Source organism: Lepus europaeus, chromosome 2 (genome assembly GCF_033115175.1).
Source record: "Lepus europaeus isolate LE1 chromosome 2, mLepTim1.pri, whole genome shotgun sequence".
Taxonomy (NCBI): domain Eukaryota; kingdom Metazoa; phylum Chordata; class Mammalia; order Lagomorpha; family Leporidae; genus Lepus; species Lepus europaeus.
The window spans coordinates 173300227-173321089 of record NC_084828.1 but is presented as its reverse complement, the minus strand read 5'-3'; the positions used below and the strand labels follow the sequence as shown (position 1 = coordinate 173321089).

Sequence of the window (20863 nt, the reverse complement as noted above, 5' to 3'; positions counted from 1 at the left end):
TTGCGGCGCTGGCACACTGGGTTCTAGTCCCAGTTGGGGCTCCGGATTCTGTCCCGGTTGCCCCTCTTCCAGGCCAGCTCTCTGCTGTGGCCAGGGAGTGCAGAGGAGGATGGCCCAAGTACTTGGGCCCTGTACCCCATGGGAGACCAGGAGAAGCACCTGGCTCCTGCCATCGGATCAGCGCGGTGCACTGGCCGCAGCGCACCAGCCGCGGCGGCCATTGGAGGGTGAACCAACGGCAAAGGAAGACCTTTCTCTCTGTCTCTCTCACTGTCCACTCTGCCTGTCTAAAAAAATAAATAAATAAAATAAAATAAAATACTCCTTTTCCTACTTCTAAGTAGGAGCCAATAAATAAAACAAATACAGCGCCGGCGCCGTGGCTCAACAGGCTAATCCTCCGCCTTGCGGCACCAGCACACCGGGTTCTAGTCCCAGTCGGGGCACCGATCCTGTCCCGGTTGCCCCTCTTCCAGGCCAGCTCTCTGCTGTGGCCAGGGAGTGCAGTGGAGGATGGCCCAAGTCCTTGGGCCCTGCACCCCATGGGAGACCAGGAGAAGCACCTGGCTCCTGCCATCGGAACAGCACGGTGCGCCGGCCGCAGCGCGCTACCTAGGCGGCCATTGGAGGGTGAACCAACGGCAAAGGAAGACCTTTCTCTCTCTCTCACTGTCCACTCTGCCTGTCAAAAATAAAAAAAATTAAAAAAAAAAAAATACAGCAAAATGTTGATTCCAGTTGTGGGAATTTGGTAACAAGTACATGGTATCTGTCCTTTTTTTTTTAAAGATGTATTTATTTCTTTGAAAGGTAGAGTTACAGAGAGGCAGTGGCAGAGGGAGGTCTTCCATTTGCTGGTTCACTCATAAGATGGCTGCAGTGGCCAGAGCTGGGCCAACCACATGGGTGCAGGAGCCCAAAGACTTGGGCCATCCTCTACTGCTTTCTCAGACCATAGCAGAGAGCTGTTTCGGAAGCTGAGCAGCTGGGACTCGAACTTGTGCCTATATGGATGCCGTTACTGCAGGTGGCAACTTTACCTGCTACGCCACAGCACTAATCCCGTATCTGTCATACTGTTTTTTTAAAGCTTTATCTAAACATTTTAAAAATTTTATTTATTTTGCCTTTTCGTTTGCAGTGCGCTGCTTGGTTCAACAATTTGAGATTCTGATGGACCTAAGATCTGATGCTTGAATGAACCGTGACTCTTTTAAGGAGTGTTGTACACAGTTCTGGTTTCTTTGTCCCTTTCATGGTGACAGCAGGGGTGAATTCTGGCATGCCCGCATTATCACAGAATTCAATTCCATTATTTAAAATAGTTTTCCTATCAACCAGCCCTAGTCTGACAGTTAGCACGTCCTTGATCTTGATTCTCATACTCTGCAAAGATGACTAAAGCTAGTTCACCCAGGAGGTCAAGTGTAGAACACAGCAGGGACTAGACTGGTGATCTTAACACTGGATCTTAAGACAGTGTTGTCAACTGCTCTGATTTACATTTTAAAACCCCATTCTACTGTTCTAAAGATCACCGGTTCTTTCACAGTATGGTCTTAGAAATTACCGTTAAGGCAAACCTATGGCGTTGGTGTGCTCAGTCCTACCCAAGATTTACTTGGATACTGAGCAAAATACCTGTACGTCTGTAGCAGAACGTGAGGTCGCCTTCATCATGCTGTCACACTAAAGGAAACTCTTTGCTTTTAAAAACGTGATTTTGTGTATTCCGTAAGCCTACCAATTTGTTCCATAATCATTTTAGGGATTACATTTGATCCTCTGGACAGAGAACAGGTTGGTAGGTTTGAGGTGAAGACAAGTTTAACTGCCAATGGGCATGAGGGATTTTCTTGACTGGGCCCCTGCCACCCATGTGGGAGACCTGGATGGAGTTCGTGGCTCCTGGCTTTGGCCTGCACCAGTCGCAGCCATGGTGGCTATTTGGGGAGTGAACAAATGGATGGAGATCTCTCTCCCCACTTTCTTTAATTCTGCCTTAAAATTAATAAATAAACCTTCAAGAGAAAAAAGCAATGTTGCTAAAAGAAGTAAGAAGCAGACATCTGGACTGTGAAGCCTGACGGGGCACAGGCACGAGACAAACAGCTGGGTGTAAGGCGCCCTCACCTGGGTGAAGTACATGCGGGAGGAGTTGGAGCCCAGGAGCTTGCTCTCAATGTGCTGCTGCACGCGCGCCAGGATGCTCTCCTCGTGCAGGAAGTGAACTTCGTGTTTTGTAGGGTGCACGTTGACATCCACATTCTGGGGGCTGATTTCTAAACTGGCAGGAGAAATGCAGCATAATGAACTCAGACGGCAGGGGATGGGGAGCCAATCTACTCACCGCATGTGTGGCGGCCAGAAGACTTGGGGAGGCCAAATGGCACAAACATCAAGATCCAGTCTGAGCGACTGTGTCCAAGTACTGCCTCTCTACTTAAGAACTGTGCAGCGTTGTGTAAGTTATGACACTCTTTTTGCCTTAGCTTCTTCATTTGTAAGGTGGAGATAAGAGCATTACCTATTTTAGAGGTTTACGGTGGGGACTCAACTCATGTGAAGCACTTTGCAGGTACCTGGCACATCTATCACATGTCAGCTGTCATCGTCATCATTCTAGAACCCACAGGCCCTCAGGCAAGACACTTCACCTCTCTGCATCTCCTTCCTCATCTGTAAAGGTAGGTAATCCCGAACCTGCCCCTACCTGCTTCTCAGTATTATCTGAGGAGCAAACAAGTGTACATGGAGGAGAGAACTTTCTACCATTAAAGTGCAGAGTTCGTTGGGAAGCTGTGCCAGCCACCAGCTTACTACTGCTGGGCTCTGAGGCCATCTTGCAGTTGACTCTGATAATGCAGCTCTGGAACAAGCAGCTCTGTCAGTACAGAGTGCCGGAGAGGGGCCGGCGCCATGGCTCACTTGGTTAATCCTCCGCCTGCGGTGTCAGCATCCCATAGGGGCGCCGGTTCTAGTCCCGGTTGCTCCTCTTCCAGTCCAGCTCTCTGCTATGGCCCGGGAGGGTAGTGGAGGATGGCTCAGGTGCTTGGGCCCTGCACCCGCATGGAGACCAGGAGGAAGCACCTGGCTCCTGGCTTCAGATTGGTGCGGTGTGCTGGATGTGGCAACCATTTGGGGGGTGAACCAACGGAAGGAAGACCTTTCTCTGTCTCTCTCTCTCACTGTCTAACTCTGCCTGTCAAATAAAAAACATATCGGAGTGCAGGAGAGATAGCGGGGAAGGGGAGAGGGAAGAAGGGAGGGGGTCCGTGCTAGGTTCCCCAACACCTTGTCAGCTATCTGCAGGTCATCTGCACAGCGGCCCCTCCTTGCAGGCAGTTCTCTCCAGCAATCCTTCAGAGTGGGGCCAGGGAGCACCTTACCAAGCTCTCCACCACGCGTGAGCCACATTCTCCTCAACGACAACCCCATCTCAGCCTGCCCTGGGGTGGAGGGCGAGCGTGGTGAAGGGACGTTCTCTCAGCACTAGGGGTAAGGGCTGCTCCCTGCTCTTGTGGCTGTCTCTTCAGCTCTTCCTGTCCAACCCCCTATTACTCTAATCCCAACGGTAATTCTTTCACCAAACTTTCCCTGTTGAAATTGTTGTGTGGTTTCTATCTCCTGTTTTGATCCTGGCTACTGGAGATGGAACAAAGTGATAATTTCACCAGTTTATTTCCTAGCAAGGAAAACGTGAGGGAATCGACAAGCCTATATTTAATCCAAAAGCTAGCTTGAACCATGATTTTTACCAATTCTCATTTTGATCAAAACTGGAAGAAAGAGAAAGGAACTTTGTTTCTAATACAACCTCAATCAGAGGGCAAAGGTTTCAGACTCAGGACATTTTAGTACAAACCGGGTTCTGTTCCTACAAGTTAAGCTTTGGTCACGCTGTACAGACAGCACTAAGGCTGTGAGACAGACGAGCCAGCACAGGGCCAGAACGGTGGAAAGACAGCCCTCGGGAGTCAGGCCCTGCCCCGTGAAGCCCTCTGGGGCAGGGGATCTCACGTGCATTCTGCACGCACCTGGGGTTTGGTCTGACTCCTCGACTGTGGCTGCTAACTTCCCGAGTGAACCTGCCCAGGGAGGGACCCCCAGAGAAGTCCCTCACGGAAGGAAAGCTGCAGCTGCTTCGGCTTCCTGTACTGGCCTTGGAGTCTCCAGAGCACAGCTCTGCCTCTACGCGGCCCACGAGCTGTCCACCCCTCCTGAAGGGTGGGACACACCGGTCAGCGTCACAGGGCTAACGCACTGCCTGCCCCACGCGGGGCTCTCAGCGAGCTCCTGCTCGGTGGTGCATGAATGAAGGGAATCCGTGCCTTTCAACCGTGAGAAGGGACGGGGACATCCTCTCGCTAGTGGTGGCTGGGAGAATCCGACTGAGCCAGTAAAGTCCCCTCTCTCAAAGACTGCTGACATTGTTCCTGTCCTTCTGCGGACTGGTGCTGCCTTACCTGAGGTACAGGAACGGGTGTGTGTTTTTGGGCAAATACGCTGCATACACCGTTTCTATGGCTTTCTTCAAGGAGGTCGATTCTACCAGGCGATCTGAAAAATAAAAGGAGACTTACCAGCTCCACCTGTCTGAGGGGTGAGGTCCCAGCCATGAAACCACATCAGAGAGAACATCTCTGGAGTGCCATCCACCTCAGAGCCCCAGGAAGAATGGCTCTCTCCACCCGTCACCACTTCCCAGCATCTCAGCTCTCTCCTCTTGGCCAAGTGACGAAAACATTCCACGGCAGGAGATCCTGCCTCCACAGGCCCCTTCCCCTCAGTCACCAGGTGGGCGAGCTTGGCCCTTGCTGACCAGGTAGGAAGTATGCCACTGGCTCTCGGACTCTTCACGCTGCAGATATACACAGGCTACCCACCAATCACAGGTGCTAAGGGCGGGACACATCTGCTGGTGAATAAAGTAATCCCTGCCCCAAGTGGTCTGCACTGTGATGGGGAGCAGTGAACTCCCTCAGGGAGGTCCAGCAGTGGCACACCCAGACTGACTAGGGAAGGCGAAGAATGAGGGTTTGGGAGTTTCACGCAGTACAAATGTCTGAATGTGTGTTCAAGCACATTCAGGAAATAAGGCAAGCTTGGGAGAAGTAGAAAACAGTAAATCCTGCAAGAAATGACAGAAAAAGTAGAGGCAGGAGAGAGAAAGGGAATATCATTATATTCTCAGAACTGTACATGTGAACTATATTGAACCTGTTAAAAACTAAAAAAATTCGGGGCCGATGCTGTGGCATAGTGGATGAGGCTGCTGCCCGCAGTGCCGGCATCCCATATGGGCGCTGGTTCAAGTCCTAGATGCTCCATTCCCGATCCAGCTCTCTGCTGTGGTCTGGGAAAGCAGTAGAGGATGATGGCCCAAGTTCTTGGGCCTCTGCACCTGTGTGGGAGACCTGGAAGAAGCTCCTGGCTCCTGGTTTCGGATCGGCATAGCTCTGGCCATTACGGCTAATTGGGGAGTGAACCATCAGATGGAAGACCTCTCTCTCTCTCTCTCTCTCTCTGCCTCTCCTTCTCTCTGTGTAACTCTGACTTTTCAAATCAATAAATAAATCTTTGAAAAAAAAACTTAAAAAATTAAAATAAAAAAGAAGCAGAGGAAGCTCTCTTTTCAGGAAACATAGCTGTCCTTTCTCCCTAGATCTCCGACGACTTCCTCGTGATCTGTGTCCTGTGGCACTTCCAGCAAGAGTGCCTGCGATCCTGTCACATAGTGTGCAGCACATCCCTGGCCCCGCCAGTCACATTGCCATAGTCTGCACACATATCCTGACCACAAGACAGCAGCGGCACAGGCACCCGACTGAGGGACGGCTGGAGCCCCTCTGCCCAGGGGTGCACTTGCTCGTCACCTGGGTGAGCCTGCACAGGGCGCACGTAACTAGATGGCCAGATGAGTCTGACGTCTCCCTGGTGCTGGGCGCTTGGCATCCTGACGAGGCTTGCCAGTGTGGAGGCAGACACTATATGGTGAGCAGCCTCAGAGAAAAGTGGACACAGGCCAGTCAGTACACCCTGTAGCCAACATGGGTGCTACACAGCTGTCATTCTCCACAGTTAGGAAAAAACAAATGAAAAATATTTTCTGTGTCTTGATTAGAACATGCTATGTATCAAACCAGCTTTATGTCCCTCCTAATGAAGTAGGAAAAACCCGGCCACCACACTGAATTTGATAGAATGTGACTACAAAATGACTGGCTTGTCCTCCTCGCTGATCGCTGTTCCTGTACTGCTGTGTTCAGCAGCTATAACACACGCATGGTTTCAATCATTTATGCTGTTTTTTGCTATAAATGGAAGGCAGAAATACACCATTTCTAGTAGCAAACAAGCAAAACAAAAACTACAAAACTGCTATGAAATGATTTTAAACAATAAAGGTAAAGGATCTTCAAGGTAAAAATGATTAAAAAAGGGGGCTGGTGCTGTGGTGCAGTGGGGTAATCCTCTGTCTGTGGTGCCAGCATCCCATTTGGGTGCTGGTTCTAGTCCCAGCTGCTCCTCTTCCAATGCAGCTCTCTGCTATGGCCTGGGAAAGCAGCAGAAGATGGCCCAAGTCCTTGGGGCCCTGCACCCGCGTGGGAGACCCAGAAGAAGCTCCTGGCTCCTGGCTTCAGATTGGTCCAGCTCTGGCCGTTGAGGTCATTTGGGGAGTGAACCAGCGGATGGAAGACTTTTCTGTCTCTCCCTCTCACTGTCTGTAATTCTACCTCTCAAATAAATAAAAATCTTTAAAAAAAATGATTGAGAACTGAAGACATGGAAAACTGTATTTGCTTCTCTACAGAAGATGAAAGACTGAGTCAGACTGTGTGGGGGAGCATTTGCTGCTGCTCTGTCACCATCAGAACCTTGTAGTTTGGGCGGTCATTTGGCCTAGCACTTAAAATACTGGTTAGGATGCCCACACCCTGTTCAGAGTACCTGGGTTTGATACCCAACTCTTTTCCTGACTCTAGCCTCTTGCTGATATGGACTCTGTGAGACAGCAGCAAACGCTCAAGTGACTGAATTCCTGCCACCCACGTGGGAGACATGGATTGCGTTCCTAGCCCCAGGCTTCAGTTCCAGCCTGAGCCATTGTGAGGAAGTGAGACAGGAGCTCTCTCCTTCTCTCTCTTTCTCTCTCTCTGCCTCTCAAATAAACAAAACATGAAATATACAACTAAGATATGAGAAGCAGAATGCAAAATTGTACTTACTTAGTAAATAACAACCACATAAACAACACATCAATTGAGATAAGAATTGGAAAGGAATTTGAGAAAAATCCAAATGCATTTAATTTCCTCTCTGACTTCTAGAATTGCTCTTTGCATCATTAATCTCAATACTTAAAAAGAAACATCTCAAGGGTCTTGGCATTTGATTTCTTTAGTCTAATGACAAGGCCTGCACTCAAGGCATCCCTCTTTCTATGTCTTGCAGTACAATTGCAAACAGTGCCCTTGATCTAAGCACAGAGCAAAACTCTGCTTAGGACTGGCTCCCAAAGGCTCCCATGCCGGAAGGTTGAGGAAGGGGTGCTGACGCACAGGGGCCCGCGATGTGCTCTCCCTTGCTCCCTCTGAGAGGTGAGCATCAGACTCTGCGATGGTCATCATGAGCCAGACCTAGGACAACCATGATAAATGCTTCCTAATGAAACCAAACTCCGGCGTGAGGTTTCCTTGGATGTAATCACATCTGTGGATCTGGAATTCTTCCAGGGTCCCAGAAAACACCCTGCAGCTGGGTTTCCTCAAGTGCTTCTTTTCCACTTACGGTTGATGAACAGCAAGAAGATGCACTTCTTCACTGAGTAGTTCGCATTGGATATGTAGCCATTCATTTTGAAAGCGAGGGTTGGATCCTCACACCCAACTTCTATCAGCTCTCTGGTTTGGGAAGAGAAATTTTTAGGCTTTGGAAACAGTGGAAAACCCAAACATTATAAAAGAATCAGAATTAGAAAACACCAAGCTCCCTCCCATAACCATAACTAACTGTGCCAAATGAGGACCCCAGAGACTGGTTTCACTGAGGTCCTCTGGGCCTGACCATGCATCTGTCCAGCCTTCATGCACCTACGCAGTCAGTGTTTCCAAGCACCTGGCTATATGTCAGACACCACTCTACCTGCTAGGACATAATGACGAGTACCAGCTCTGAGGCCCTATTTTGCTCAGTTGTACATCTCTTAAAATCTAAATCTCAAAGGTCAAGACTCCAAGAAGAACTCGTGTCTGCTGATTTCTGTACTGTAATGAATAGCACTCCAGTGTGCTGTCCACAGGATACGTTGATTTCTGCCTGAGGCCTTCCCAAGTGCTGGTCCCTCTGCCTGAAACACTCAACTCCTACCCTAGTGGCAGCAGGTGGATTCCTCTTTATCCCTCACATCTCAAAGAATGTTCTGCAGAGAGACATCTCCGACAGTCCCCACTCTGACCCGAGATTTCTTCATCGTGTGCTGTGTTCTTCCTCTGAGGCCCTGACATAATGCACTAGTGAGCAGCCCAAGTATTTCATGTCCCTTTTCTATTGGAATGTCCTCTAAGAGCAAGAATCCTCTCCATTCCATTCACTGCTGCATCTTCCCTAGAAAACACAGCAGGCACGCAGTAAGAGTTTGCCCTTGTGCAAACTTCGTGAATGGTGGAGGCTTTCCGTGCAGTAACATGTGCTCTGAGTCTCTGAGTGGAGGGGATGGCTTGCGATCTTTTCTGCATACACTAACCAGTTAACCCTTTCTTCACCCAATGTCTCAACACACTGGTATTCTGGAAACCTGCTTTAGAAACCCAAGGGATTTCTAACCTCTTACAGTGCCTAGGAATTGTGTAACAACTATATCTGAACCTAAAAATGTAGTCATGCTTTTCAAAGTCACACTGTAAAACAGAGATTCCCCTTCACTCAGGAGTACAATGATTGAAAAATTAATTCAAGGTGACGGTTTAGCATACTGCTTAAGAAATGGGTGAGAATGCCCACGTCTCACAGCAGGTCGCATACCCAGCTACGGCTCCGCTCCCGACTCCAGCTTCCTGCTAATGTGCACCGCGGGAGGCAGTGACAACGGTTCAAGTAGCTGGGTCCCTGCTCACACAGAAGACCTGGGTTGAGTTTCCAGCTCCCAGCTTTGGCTTGGTCCACTCCCAGCCATAGCAGGCATTTAGAAAGTGAAGCAGCAGAAGGGGGAGTGCTCGCTCGCTCTCTCCCTCTCAAACAAATCAGTAAAAAATTTTAAAAAATAATTCATTAATACTTAATTAGAAAAAAGGGTAATAAAAGCAAATTGGCTGTTCCATAGTTAGGAACTCGGTTTGACTCAAAGAATGAAATCTGTCCTTCAGAGAAGAAATTCAATTCTGGGATGAGGTGCTGCTCTGAAGATTTTTTGGGAAAGTGACGTCAGGAGCTGTCTCACTCATCTGTGTATCCCCAGCCCCTGGTGCACGCCTGGCATTTGGAAGGGTCTCACAATTTTTCTCCTCAGATTATGACAAAGGTACTTTGGGCTTTGTGAATTTCTGAGACTTAGCTGGGAACCTTGATGGAAGTGCTGGTTTTCACGTGCAGGTGGGAGCAGAGTGAAGAATCCATAACATAAGCAATTTCCCCTCCTAATGCTTTACTGACCGCAAAGATTTGGTGACACTTGCAAATCTAGTCTTTAAGGGCAGGAAATATTTTCTCCATCTCTACATTCCTAACTTCTGGCACAAAGCCTAGACTGTGGGAGGCAATTAACAAAGGTTTCATGAGAAGGAAACCTGTCAGTGATGGGCACGGAAACACAAGAACAAGAAAGGGCACTGGAGGACGATGGAGTTCTACCACACTGTAAACTTCTCGAGGACAAAGGCCCTGAGAGAACACAGCACTCCCAGCCACAGCACCCAACTGGGAGTCAACACGCACCCAAGGACTCGCTGATTATGTGAAACGGCGACTCCATTACAAATCCGAGGCATGAAAGCAAGCCTGAGCATCTGACTAAAGTACTGCTCTGAAGATTCTAAAACTGCGTTGATGACAAGCTAAGACAAGGAGTGCAAAAGATTGTTTTATACGCAGGTTATCAACACACCGACTAACAGCGTTTCCAAAGATGGAGCGAATATTGTCCACAGTTGTGGCGCCAGGTAACGTTCGGACATCAGCCACAGTCTCTCCTTGCTGATAAACACAAACAGAAGATACAATCACTGACTCTCTCCAAGCTGTGAGGGAAAGAGCATAACCTTATCTCCAGAGGCAAATCATTAAAAATTCCACTTATTTTTTCATAAAGCAAACCATTCCCATAAATAAAGAACTTACTTTTTTAACCGAAAAACTAATGCCTGAATTGTGTATTGAATACCTAGGGAGGAAAAAAAAAAGTAAAATAAGGGAGTAACCAGAGAGGCCAAACGCACAACAGATAACAGCCCCTGTGAGGCCTAAATAAATTGGAGCTGGGCAATCTAACCAAGTTAAATATAAACAAAACTATCTCCACACATCATATTTTACCCACAGGAAAATAAGCCAGCAGACTTCAGTCGGATACCCGTAAGTGTCACTGAGCCCAACCAAACGCAGGGTCTTCTCTGCTCTGACTCACTGTGGACCAGACTCCAGGATTTCTCACTTTTTTTTCACCTGCAGTCTTGTTTTTACAATGCCAAAAGATCTGGGTCCCCACAGGGTATTTTGAGAACCTAGCTTTACCAATCTGGACACTTTTATTCTTTCTCAGAGCTCTCAATACACACCCTTCCTCACCAGTTGCTTCTCCCACAGGGGCCTGTTCTGGTATCTTTCAGCTTTTTCTTGGTTGGCCATTATATATTATTCCTCCCCGCACAGACCCTATGAGCTGAAGGCTTGTGTCTAGCAAAATGCATTTATTAAGGAACACTCCTAGAACCAAAACAGCCAATCAGAACTCCTTTGTTTTCAGTAGATAATGAATTTCTCAACTCCGATTTACATATTTCCAGGGAAAAAACAAAAGAATTCAATATACAAGCCTGTGCCATTTTTATTACAGGCAAATATTTGATTCATTTTAGATTTTTTAGAAACACTGAAAAACATTACAATTCAAAGACGTGTGGGTTGAAAGATCACATGCTGGAGGACTTCGTATCAGTGGATTAAGTCTACCATGAGCATAAAGGTATTTTTACCTGCCCTGAACCCCTTCTCTTTCTGGTAATGCCTCTGCGCTTCCTTGGAAAACCATCCCATTCTATTTTACCCCATTCTATTTTACCCCATTCTATTCCACCCCACTCTATTCCACCCCACTCTATTCTACCCCATTCTATTCCACCCCACTCTATTCCACCCCATTCTATTCCACCCCATTCTATTCTACCCCATTCTATTCTACCCCATTCTATTCTACCCCATTCTATTCCACCCCATTCTATTCTACCCCATTCTATTCCACCCCATTCTATTCTACCCCTCTATTCCACCCTACTCTATTCTACCCCACTCTATTCCACCCCATTCTATTCTACCCCACTCTATTCTACCCCACTCTATTCCACCCCATTCTATTCTACCCCACTCTATTCTACCCCACTCTATTCCACCCCATTCTATTCTACCCCACTCTATTCTACCCCATTCTATTTGGTGCACATCTCTTTCTCCTTGGTGAATAAACACCAGCCTTCCATTAAATTTCTTTTCAGCTCAAGTGAGCTCATTTTGCTTACCCCTAAAGGCCCTTCCCTAACATGGAGACCAGGTGCCCTTTCCTGGGGAGATGGGTGATGACAGAGCCTTGACAGAGACAATCTGGAGGCCCATTTTGCTGCTCGCCATCCAGCTCAGCCTGCAAGCACTGGGACATGTTCCTTTGGTGACAGATCTCACAGACCCACTCCCAGGTTTTGGACTGTACCTGCCAACAACTTCCAAAATCTTCCCATACTCTTCGCTTGGATTTTTTAAAGCTTTCCTCCTTGTGGCTATGTTGTAAAAAAGGTCCTCCACCTGAACAGAAGATTTATTTTTGTTGTAAATTCATGCAAGTGCACAGAAACGAAGGCTCCAGTTGTCCAATTACAGCTGGGTGTTAAGGTAATAACTATATTTACCAACAGCAAACTTCTCCTTTTAAAGATTCATTTATTTGGGCCGGCACCGTGGCTTAACAGGCTAATCCTCTGCCTTGTGGCGCCGGCACACCGGGTTCTAGTCCCGGTTGGAGCGCTGGATTCTATCCCGGTTGCCCCTCTTCCAGGCCAGCTCTCTGCTATGGCCCGGGAAGGCAGTGGAGGATGGCCCAAGTCCTTGGGCCATGCACCCGCATGGGAGACCAGGAGAAGCACCTGGCTCCTGCCTTCAGATCAGCGAGATGCACCGGCCGCAGCGGCCATTGGAGGGTGAACCAACGGCAAAAAGGAAGACCATTCTCTCTGTCTCTCTCTTACTATCCACTCTGCCTGTCAAAAAAAAGAGACATATATCTTCTTTGGCAGTGCCAAAGAAAAAATATTTAAAAAAAAAAAGATTCCTTTATTTGAAAGTCAGAGTTCAAGAGACAGAGATTGTATATCTGCTGGTTCACTCCCCAAGTAGCTGCAACAGCCAGGGCTGAGCCAGGCCAAAGCCAGGAGCCAGGAGCTTCATCTGAGTCTCCCACATGGGTGCAGGGGCTCAAGTACTTGGGCCCTACTTCATTACTTTACTGAGGCTATTGGCAGGGAGCTGGATTGGAAGTGGAGAAGCTGGGACTTGAACTCTAATGCACAGATGGGAGACCGGTATTGCAAGTGGTGGTTTTGCCTGCCACACCACAGCACCGGTCTTACCAACAGCACACTTCTCCTTCTTCTTTTTTTTTTTTTTTAAGATTTATTTATTTATTTGAAAGACAGAGTTACAGAGAGGCAGAGGCAGAGGGAGAGAGCGAGAGCGAGTGAGTGCTCTTTCATCAGCTGGTTCACTCCCCAAGTGGCTACAACAGCCGAAGCTGGGCTGATCCGAAGCCAGGAGTCAAGAGTTTCTTCTGGTCTCCCAAATGGGTGCAGGGGCCCAAGAACTTGGATCATCTCCTCCTGCTTTCCCAGGCCATAACAGAGAGCTGGATCGGAAGTAGAGCAGCCGGGTCTTGAACCAGCACTCATATGGGATGCTGGCACTGCAGGTGGCAGCTTTACCTGCTATGCTACAGTGCTGCCCCCTACCTCCACAAATAGCATACTTCTAAACACTGATTGGGTGAGGGGGTAGGGACAGGCCAGCATTAGCTAAGGACTGAAGGATATTCTTTCCTGCCTCCTACATTACTGTTATCTCAAATACAAACTGGCTATGCCAGGTCAGACACTTTGCTCAGTGCTGACAATATGAACACAAACAAAACACAGCCCTGCTCAGGAGAACACACAATTCAGTGAGGGACATGTAAGCTTACAATTTTAATAGCACATGCAATTCAAAGCTATTCCTCAAACTAGGAATAATCATGTAACTGCTCAGGGTTCATTCAGTGTTCCGGAAGTCACACCGTGTAGCCTTAGGACAAGATCCCTCTTTAACATGCACCACAAGCACACATTCACTCTGCCTCCTCAGACCTGGGGATCAGACAGGCTAGAGCAGCCGTCAAGGAGCTGAGCTCCAGGCTGGTGCTGAGGCACAGCGCATTAAAGCCATGGCCTGCGGCACCAGTTCAAGTCCCAGCTACTCCACTTCTGATCCAGCCCCCAGCGAATGCACCTGGGAAAGTAGTGGAGGATGGTCTCAGTAGTTGGGACACTACTACCCACGTGGGAGACCTGGAAGAAGCTCCTGGCTCCTGGCTTCAGCCTCGCCCAGCCCTGGCTCTTGTGGCCATTTGGGGAGTGAACAGCAGATGGAAGATCTCTTTCTCTCTTTGTCTCTCCTAACGCTGCATTTCAAATAAATAAATAAATCTTAAAAAAAAAAAAAAAATGTAAGGAGCCGAGCTATAGCTGGGGATGGGGTGGAGAGGTGCGATGCACAACATGACCACAGGGTGCTTTGTGGGAACAAATGGTGGAAAGAGACCAACGGAGGCATGAGACAAAGAAGGCAGCAGGATGGACCTGCTGCTGCCAACTGATACAGCATGATGGCTCACCAATACCTTTGGTGCAAGCTGGACATATGTTCTTTGCTCCATTTGACAGACAAGAAAACTGAGGGTTAGTAATGTTAACAGACTTGCACCTAGACACACACCGTTGTGTGAAAAGGCTGGAACCCACAGCTTCCAAAGCCAAGCTTAATGCTCTCTCCATTTCCAATGCCAAGTGCTCGTCCCTGATTTTCTTCATCCTGATAACTTCTCAGGATGCTTAAAAAAGATAACAGGGAGTGTGTAGGCTGCTGTGCCATCAAAGTGGAAAGTCACTTCTGCATGGAGGGTGGGATCTTGGTACTTCTACCAACAAGTAAAAATGGATTTTATTCTTACTCTGCAAACTCAGAGATGACTATTTTTAAGGCAAGATTTGCACAAAGCTCCATGCTAACAAGTCACAGCGCTGCGGACCACTCTTACCGTGATCTGGGTCCCCTGATTGCCGGCACATGGCTTAGGAGGAGCTTTCAGCTTTCCATCTGAGTAACTTGCTCTATCCGGAAAATGTGAGAGATTATTAGCATCCAGGAGAAACAGAGAGAGACGCTTATTACCCGAAGGGCAAAAGAGAAACTACAGCAACAATGGATTAAAACAGAGACACGCTAAGTATGTCTTAATTTCTTACAGTTTCATTTTTCAGCTCTTCCATATGCATTCTAATTGGATTCTATAAAAATCTGTTGTGGCAAAAGCTGCTTTTCAGCGCTGAGTTCAGAACTGGGACAACACTGCGACTCTCCAGTACGCCTGCAATTGTTTACTGAGGAGCTACCGCGGAGGCCCTCTTGGAAAGCTTTGGTTCAGTGAAGCGGCTCTTTTACCTAACTGCAGAACGTGCTACGTGACCTAGAGAAGGAACCACTCAGCCTGGGGTGTGAGTGAGGGTGGTGCAATAACCACAGGGGATCTTACAGTCCAGCTGGGCTTTATGGAGGAATAGTTTCAGGTGGAAACAGAAGGAAAGACCACCGAAGACAGGAGAAGCATAACAGAAAGCATAAACACCTTAGAATGCATGGCAGCTCGGAAGAGGCTGCCAGGTGGACTGAGAGTAGGGGGGAAGGCACGGAGTCTGGATTTCTTTTTTTTTTTTTTTTTTTTTGACAGGCAGAGTGGACAGTGAGAGAGAGAGAGACAGAGAGAAAGATCTTCCTTTTGCCGTTGGTTCACCCTCCAATGGCCGCCGCGGCTGGCGCGCTGCAGCCGGCGCACCGCGCTGATCCGATGGCAGGAGCCAGGTGCTTCTCCTGGTCTCCCATGGGGTGCAGGGCCCAAGCACTTGGGCCATCCTCCACTGCACTCTCTGGCCACAGCAGAGAGCTGGCCTGGAAGAGGGGCAACCGGGACAGAATCCGGCGCCCCGACCGGGACTAGAACCCGGTGTGCCGGCGCCGCTAGGCGGAGGATTAGCCTATTGAGCTGCGGCGCCGGCCCTGGAGTCTGGATTTCATCCGCCATGGAAGGGGAGCCACCAGGGGTGGGACAGGGGCCCAACAAGACCCAGGACCGCTTCAGAAGAGGGGATTCTAGGCCGGCGCCGCGGCTCACTAGGCTAATCCTCCACCTTGCGGCGCCGGCACACCGGGTTCTAGTCCCGGTCGGGGCACCGATCCTGTCCCGGTTGCCCCTCTTCCAGGCCAGCTCTCTGCTGTGGCCAGGGAGTGCAGTGGAGGATGGCCTAAGTCCTTGGGCCCTGCACCCCATGGGAGACCAGGAGAAGCACCTGGTTCCTGCCATCGGATCAGCGCGGTGCACCGGCTGCAACGCACCTACCATGGCGGCCATTGGAGGGTGAACCAACGGCAAAAAGGAAGACCTTTCTCTCTGTCTCTCTCTCACTGTCTAACTCTGCCTGTAAAAAAAAAAAGAAGAGGGGATTCTAGTCACAGCCACCCACTCAGACCCTAAGGCCATCATAATGTACACAGGCAACTCTTAAGTGCTGATTATCCTGAAATGTTCCACCTTCCATCACATTTAAGACTGAGACATAGAACTACCCCATGCTGAAGCCATGCTCCATTTTAATTTACAAATAATCTGTATGTTTACAAATCTATTTTGACATGAATTACATACTCCTACTGACTTCGACTAGGCAATGGCCAGGGCTCATAAAAACAAAGATGCAATCTTCTGGCAAAGAGCCAGCAGTCATCTGTGGAAAGTGAGCCAGTACAAGGATGTACAGGTGGCAGGGAGCTGCTGGCTCAGCATCTGGTGGAAGAACTGTGTCTCTGGCATGCCAGCCACAGCCCTGGATTCAGCTCAAAGCAGTACCCAAGGATGAGGGGCAGAAATAACATCAGCAGCTACTATTTACTTGGGATATCTATGGGTAAGACACCTTGCTAGTCAATTGTAGTATGATACAGCGTATCTTTTAGCAACCCATGAATTAAGAGTATCACCTAAGAATCATGTCTGTGGATTATCAATTTATCCACAGGGAGGAGAGAAGACGTACCCAAGAGACCAGTCAAAAAAACACAGTACTACAATTCAGATAGGATTACTCTGAGATTCAGGCAAAAAAGTACGTTTCACGATAAATACATGGAGTAAAAGAAGTCAGCACAATACCTGTATGCACACTTTCCATCACTGGTCTTGCTGGTAATAGTAACATGAGCCACGTGGCTTATGCTGGCCAAAGCCTAAAGAATAAAAGGAAAGTGACTGAAAGAAAATCTCAGGGCTGGGTCACCACCCGCTGCCAAAGGAAAAAGTTATCTAAATCCCACCTTCCTTGTTCACTCACTTTGATACATGTTAAAAACAAAGATTTCATGGATCTTTAACAAAAGGAAATCTAGAACAAAAGGAAACTGTATACCAAAGGCTTTAATGTGTAAAGGGCAGTAGTGTTCGGGTGGCAGAACTATAGGCATCTTTAATAATATTTTCAATGGTAAGTCTTTTAGTCAAATTAAAACTTGCCTTCGTGGCTGGCGCTGTGGCTTAACAGGCTAATCCTCCGCCTTGCGGCGCCAGCACACCGGGTTCTAGTCCCGGTTGGGGCACCGGATTCTATCCCGGTTGCCCCTCTTCCAGGTCAACTCTCTGCTATGGCCCGGGAAGGCAGTGGAGGATGGCCCAAGTCCTTGGGCCCTGCACCCGCATGGGAGACCAGGAGAAGCACCTGGCTCCTGCCTTCGGATCAGCGAGATGCACCGGCCGCAGCGGCCATTAGAGGGTGAACCAACGGCAAAAAGGAAGACCTTTCTCTCTGTCTCTCTCTCTCTCACTATCCACTCTGCCTGTCCAAAAAAAAAAAAAAAAAAAAAAAAAACCTTGCCTTCAGAAAGGGGTAATGGGATTATTCCAAACAGGTAATGTTCTATATTATTACTTAAAATTGTTTTATATAAGCAATTGTATGTTAAGAAATGTAAATTGAAAAACATGCAGTTAAGACAAATCAAATTTTTAAAACCTATGATAATTTTTTCCACACATATCCAAGACTGGTTTCCTGGCCCTTCCGGCTTTTTCCCTTTTCACAAGAATATCATGGTAGGTAAAGTTGTAATGAGATCCACGTGACAGCATCTCAGTAGACAGTAAGGCAGCTGTGGCTGGTTCCTTCATTTACAGGAACATAATTCAGGTTCCGAGAAGACCAGATTGTTACTGGATCTCTCAGGATCATGTGACTGAGCTAATTTCCCTCATTAAAAACTGTGAATGTGAAAGATTTGCGATCTGTATAAGGAAGGGCATTAAATATACACAGCAGTACAGAACATCACACCAGGAGGAGAGCGGGCCACGAGGCACGGCGATGCTCGAGCTGCTTCACGGGCCTTTCACTGGCAGGGGACCAAGTGGAGAGTAGCACAGACTCAGGATAATCTGCCTGAGTTCAATTCCTACTCTGTCACTTTCTAGCTCTGTGCCCTGACCACATTTCTTAACGTCTCAGCGTTAGCTTCCTTATGTAAAACAGGGTGCCAACAGAATCCACTTGGAGGGTTACTATCAGAAGTGTGCATACAAAGTGCTAAGAACCATGACGGGCACAGAGAAATCCTTCAATAAATCTTGCCTGCGTAACTACGGTGAAATAATAACACCACAGACGCCCAACAGGCTCACGTTCCAGGAGGCCCTAGACCTGCAAAGAGACCAGGGAGCTGCAGTCTCCAAATGACTCACGATGAAAGTCACAGGCTCCTTTCCCTCCAGCATCCTCACCTCACTCCCCCAAAACAACTTGGAGCAGTTTCTCTGGTCCCCCAGATCCTCCAGAGAGGAACACAGTCTTGCCAAAAACATGACTGTAGCCAATCCATGTCTTCCAACCTCTGGAACTCTTAGACAGTGAGTTGTTTCAATTTAATTGTGTTATTTCAAAATGCCACGAAGTTTGTGGCCATGGGGTGGAGGCAGCAATAAACAATTATAAAAAAAATGCACGTTTTACCTAGGAATGTTATTTTTATAAATTTTTCCAAGGACACAAACAAAAAAACCCCAGTATTATGTATAAGAAATAAACCCAGTATTATGTATAAGAAATATTTATCAGGGGCCAGCGCTGTGGCATAGCAAGTAAAGCCACTGCCTGCAGTGCAGGCATCCCATATGGGCGCCAGTTCAAGTTCCAGCTGCTCCACTTCTAATCCAGCTCTCTGCTATGGCCTGGGAAAGCACTGGAAGATGGCCCAAGTGCTTGGGCCCCTGCACCCACGTGGGAGACCTGGAAGAAGCTCCTGGCTCCTGGCTTCAGATCGGTTCAGCTCCGGCTGTTGCAGCCATTTGCGGAGTGAACGAGCAGATGGAAGACCTCTTTCTCTCCCTCTATCTCTACCTCTGCCTCTCTGCAACTCTGCCTTTCAAATAAATAAATAAATCATTAAAATAAAAAACAAGAAATATTTTCAGAGTCTTAAATAGAAAAAAAGAAAAAGGGTGACGAGCACAAACACTGAATAGGAAGTCACTGGGGCATTCTCCCCTGGAGCCCTTCCTGACTACCACGGCAGGAGACTTCTCACTTAACAAAATATTGTGTGTTGAAAAAAAAAAGGAAATCACTTAAACTGTGTAACAGAAAATATGCAGACATTAAATACGATATAGGCCTTTTTATTAATGTAAAGATTCCATAAGGAATTGTTACACAAACATAAGGTCTCATTTGAGTCTTAAAACCATTCTGATCTTTTTTCTATACCATATATTTCTATGATATATAATTTCACCCATAAATATTTCAGTGTGTGTCTTTAAAGGACTCACAAGAACCACAACATTTTTATACCAAGAAAATTAATAATAATTTCTCCTTAAAGTCATCCAACAGCCCATCTGTGTTCACATATCCACCTCCAAAAATCTTTTTACAGTTTACTCAAACAAGGGTCTAGTTAAGATGTCTACTGAGCTGGTTCACACGCTTCTTGAATCTCTTCATCTACAGCTTGTTGTTCCCTTCCTCGCTCTTTTCCCTTGGTTTACCTGTTGAAGGAAACAAGCCTTTGACATCCAGTTTCCTAACTTCTTTTTTTTTTTTTTTGACAGGCAGAGTGGACAGTGAGAGAGAGAGAGACAGAGAGAAAGGTCTTCCTTTTGCTGTTGGTTCACCTTCCAATGGCCGCCGCAGTAGGCGCACCGCGCTGATCCGATGGCAGGAGCCAGGTGCTTCTCCTGGTCTCCCATGGGGTGCAGGGCCCAAGCACTTGGGCCATCCTCCACTGCACTCCCGGGCCACAGCAGAGAGCTGGCCTGGAAGAGGGGCAACCGGGACAGGATCGGTGCCCCGACCGGGACTAGAACCCGGTGTGCTGGCGCCGCAAGGCGGAGGATTAGCCTAGTGAGCCGCGGCGCCGGCCCCAGTTTCCTAACTTCAAAATCACAAACCATGATCATCTGTGCCCAGTATTCCCCGGAGGTTGGTACTGAGCTCTAAGTACTGACAGGAGTTGCACTGGCTTCTTCATGTACGAAAGGTGGTGTTGGGCTCCTTACCACGAGATGTGCAACACCTGGGGTCTCTGTAAACAGAACACTTCATGATGTTTTAAGTATTTTAAACAATTCCTAACCTTGGAGAGGTAGCATTCATTAAATTTGTTCAGTTTTATAGGTATCTCACAAGAAAAAGTACCCAATCTTATTTACCTCTGTTGAGACATACAGGTGGCAGGAATGTCGTCACGAGAGGTATTTTACACATTCCTTTAGTCCTTAGCTTACCTCACCACGAAAGCCATAGGTAGAAATGCTGGCTAAATCCTCAAAGGACTGCAGCTTGCTTGTCGTGAACCTCTCACACACAATATCCAGATCTTCCTTCTAGAAGACACCAAAAGTTCATACGTCATTGTTACTTTTTTCCAAATCCTTTTGAATTTCTGCTGTCTGATTTCACCTAGGAAGGTCAGACTACCACATTGTCCTGGCGCTCCTCCTTTCTCCCAGGATTGCTACTCCTCAGTATCATTTGCTGTCTCTGCCCCGTGTCTCCACCTCCTGACAATGGAGTGACCGACTCCAACCTTGCACCCGTTTTCTACACTCACTCTTTGGCAGACCTCATTCTCTCTGGCTTTAAATACAAACAATTAGGAGGCTTCTTTATTAAAAACCCACATATAAAATACACATAACAAAATTTTCCCACTGAACTGTTTTAAATGTAGTTATACAGGATTAAGCACATTCACACTGTGGCACAACTGTCAATGCTATCCATCTTCAGAACTTCTTCTTTCTCACAGAGAATCT

The 20863-nt window shown here is 47.7% G+C and overlaps 1 protein-coding gene across 2 annotated transcripts in view; it reads right to left on the bottom strand.

Moving 5' to 3' along the window:
• The window catches only part of MLH1 (mutL homolog 1), a 49152-nt gene that overhangs the window by 24992 nt on the left and 3297 nt on the right, over nucleotides 1-20863 (bottom strand). For both annotated transcript variants that reach the window (XM_062215974.1, XM_062215984.1), the window contains exons 3-11: nucleotides 20333-20431; nucleotides 16715-16788; nucleotides 14549-14621; nucleotides 11918-12009; nucleotides 10336-10378; nucleotides 10103-10191; nucleotides 7792-7904; nucleotides 4467-4560; nucleotides 2134-2287 (exon numbers count right to left, since the gene is read on the bottom strand). In XM_062215974.1, the coding sequence (XP_062071958.1) occupies nucleotides 2134-2287; nucleotides 4467-4560; nucleotides 7792-7904; nucleotides 10103-10191; nucleotides 10336-10378; nucleotides 11918-12009; nucleotides 14549-14621; nucleotides 16715-16788; nucleotides 20333-20431 (831 nt within the window). The remainder of the gene's footprint in view (nucleotides 1-2133; nucleotides 2288-4466; nucleotides 4561-7791; nucleotides 7905-10102; nucleotides 10192-10335; nucleotides 10379-11917; nucleotides 12010-14548; nucleotides 14622-16714; nucleotides 16789-20332; nucleotides 20432-20863) is intronic.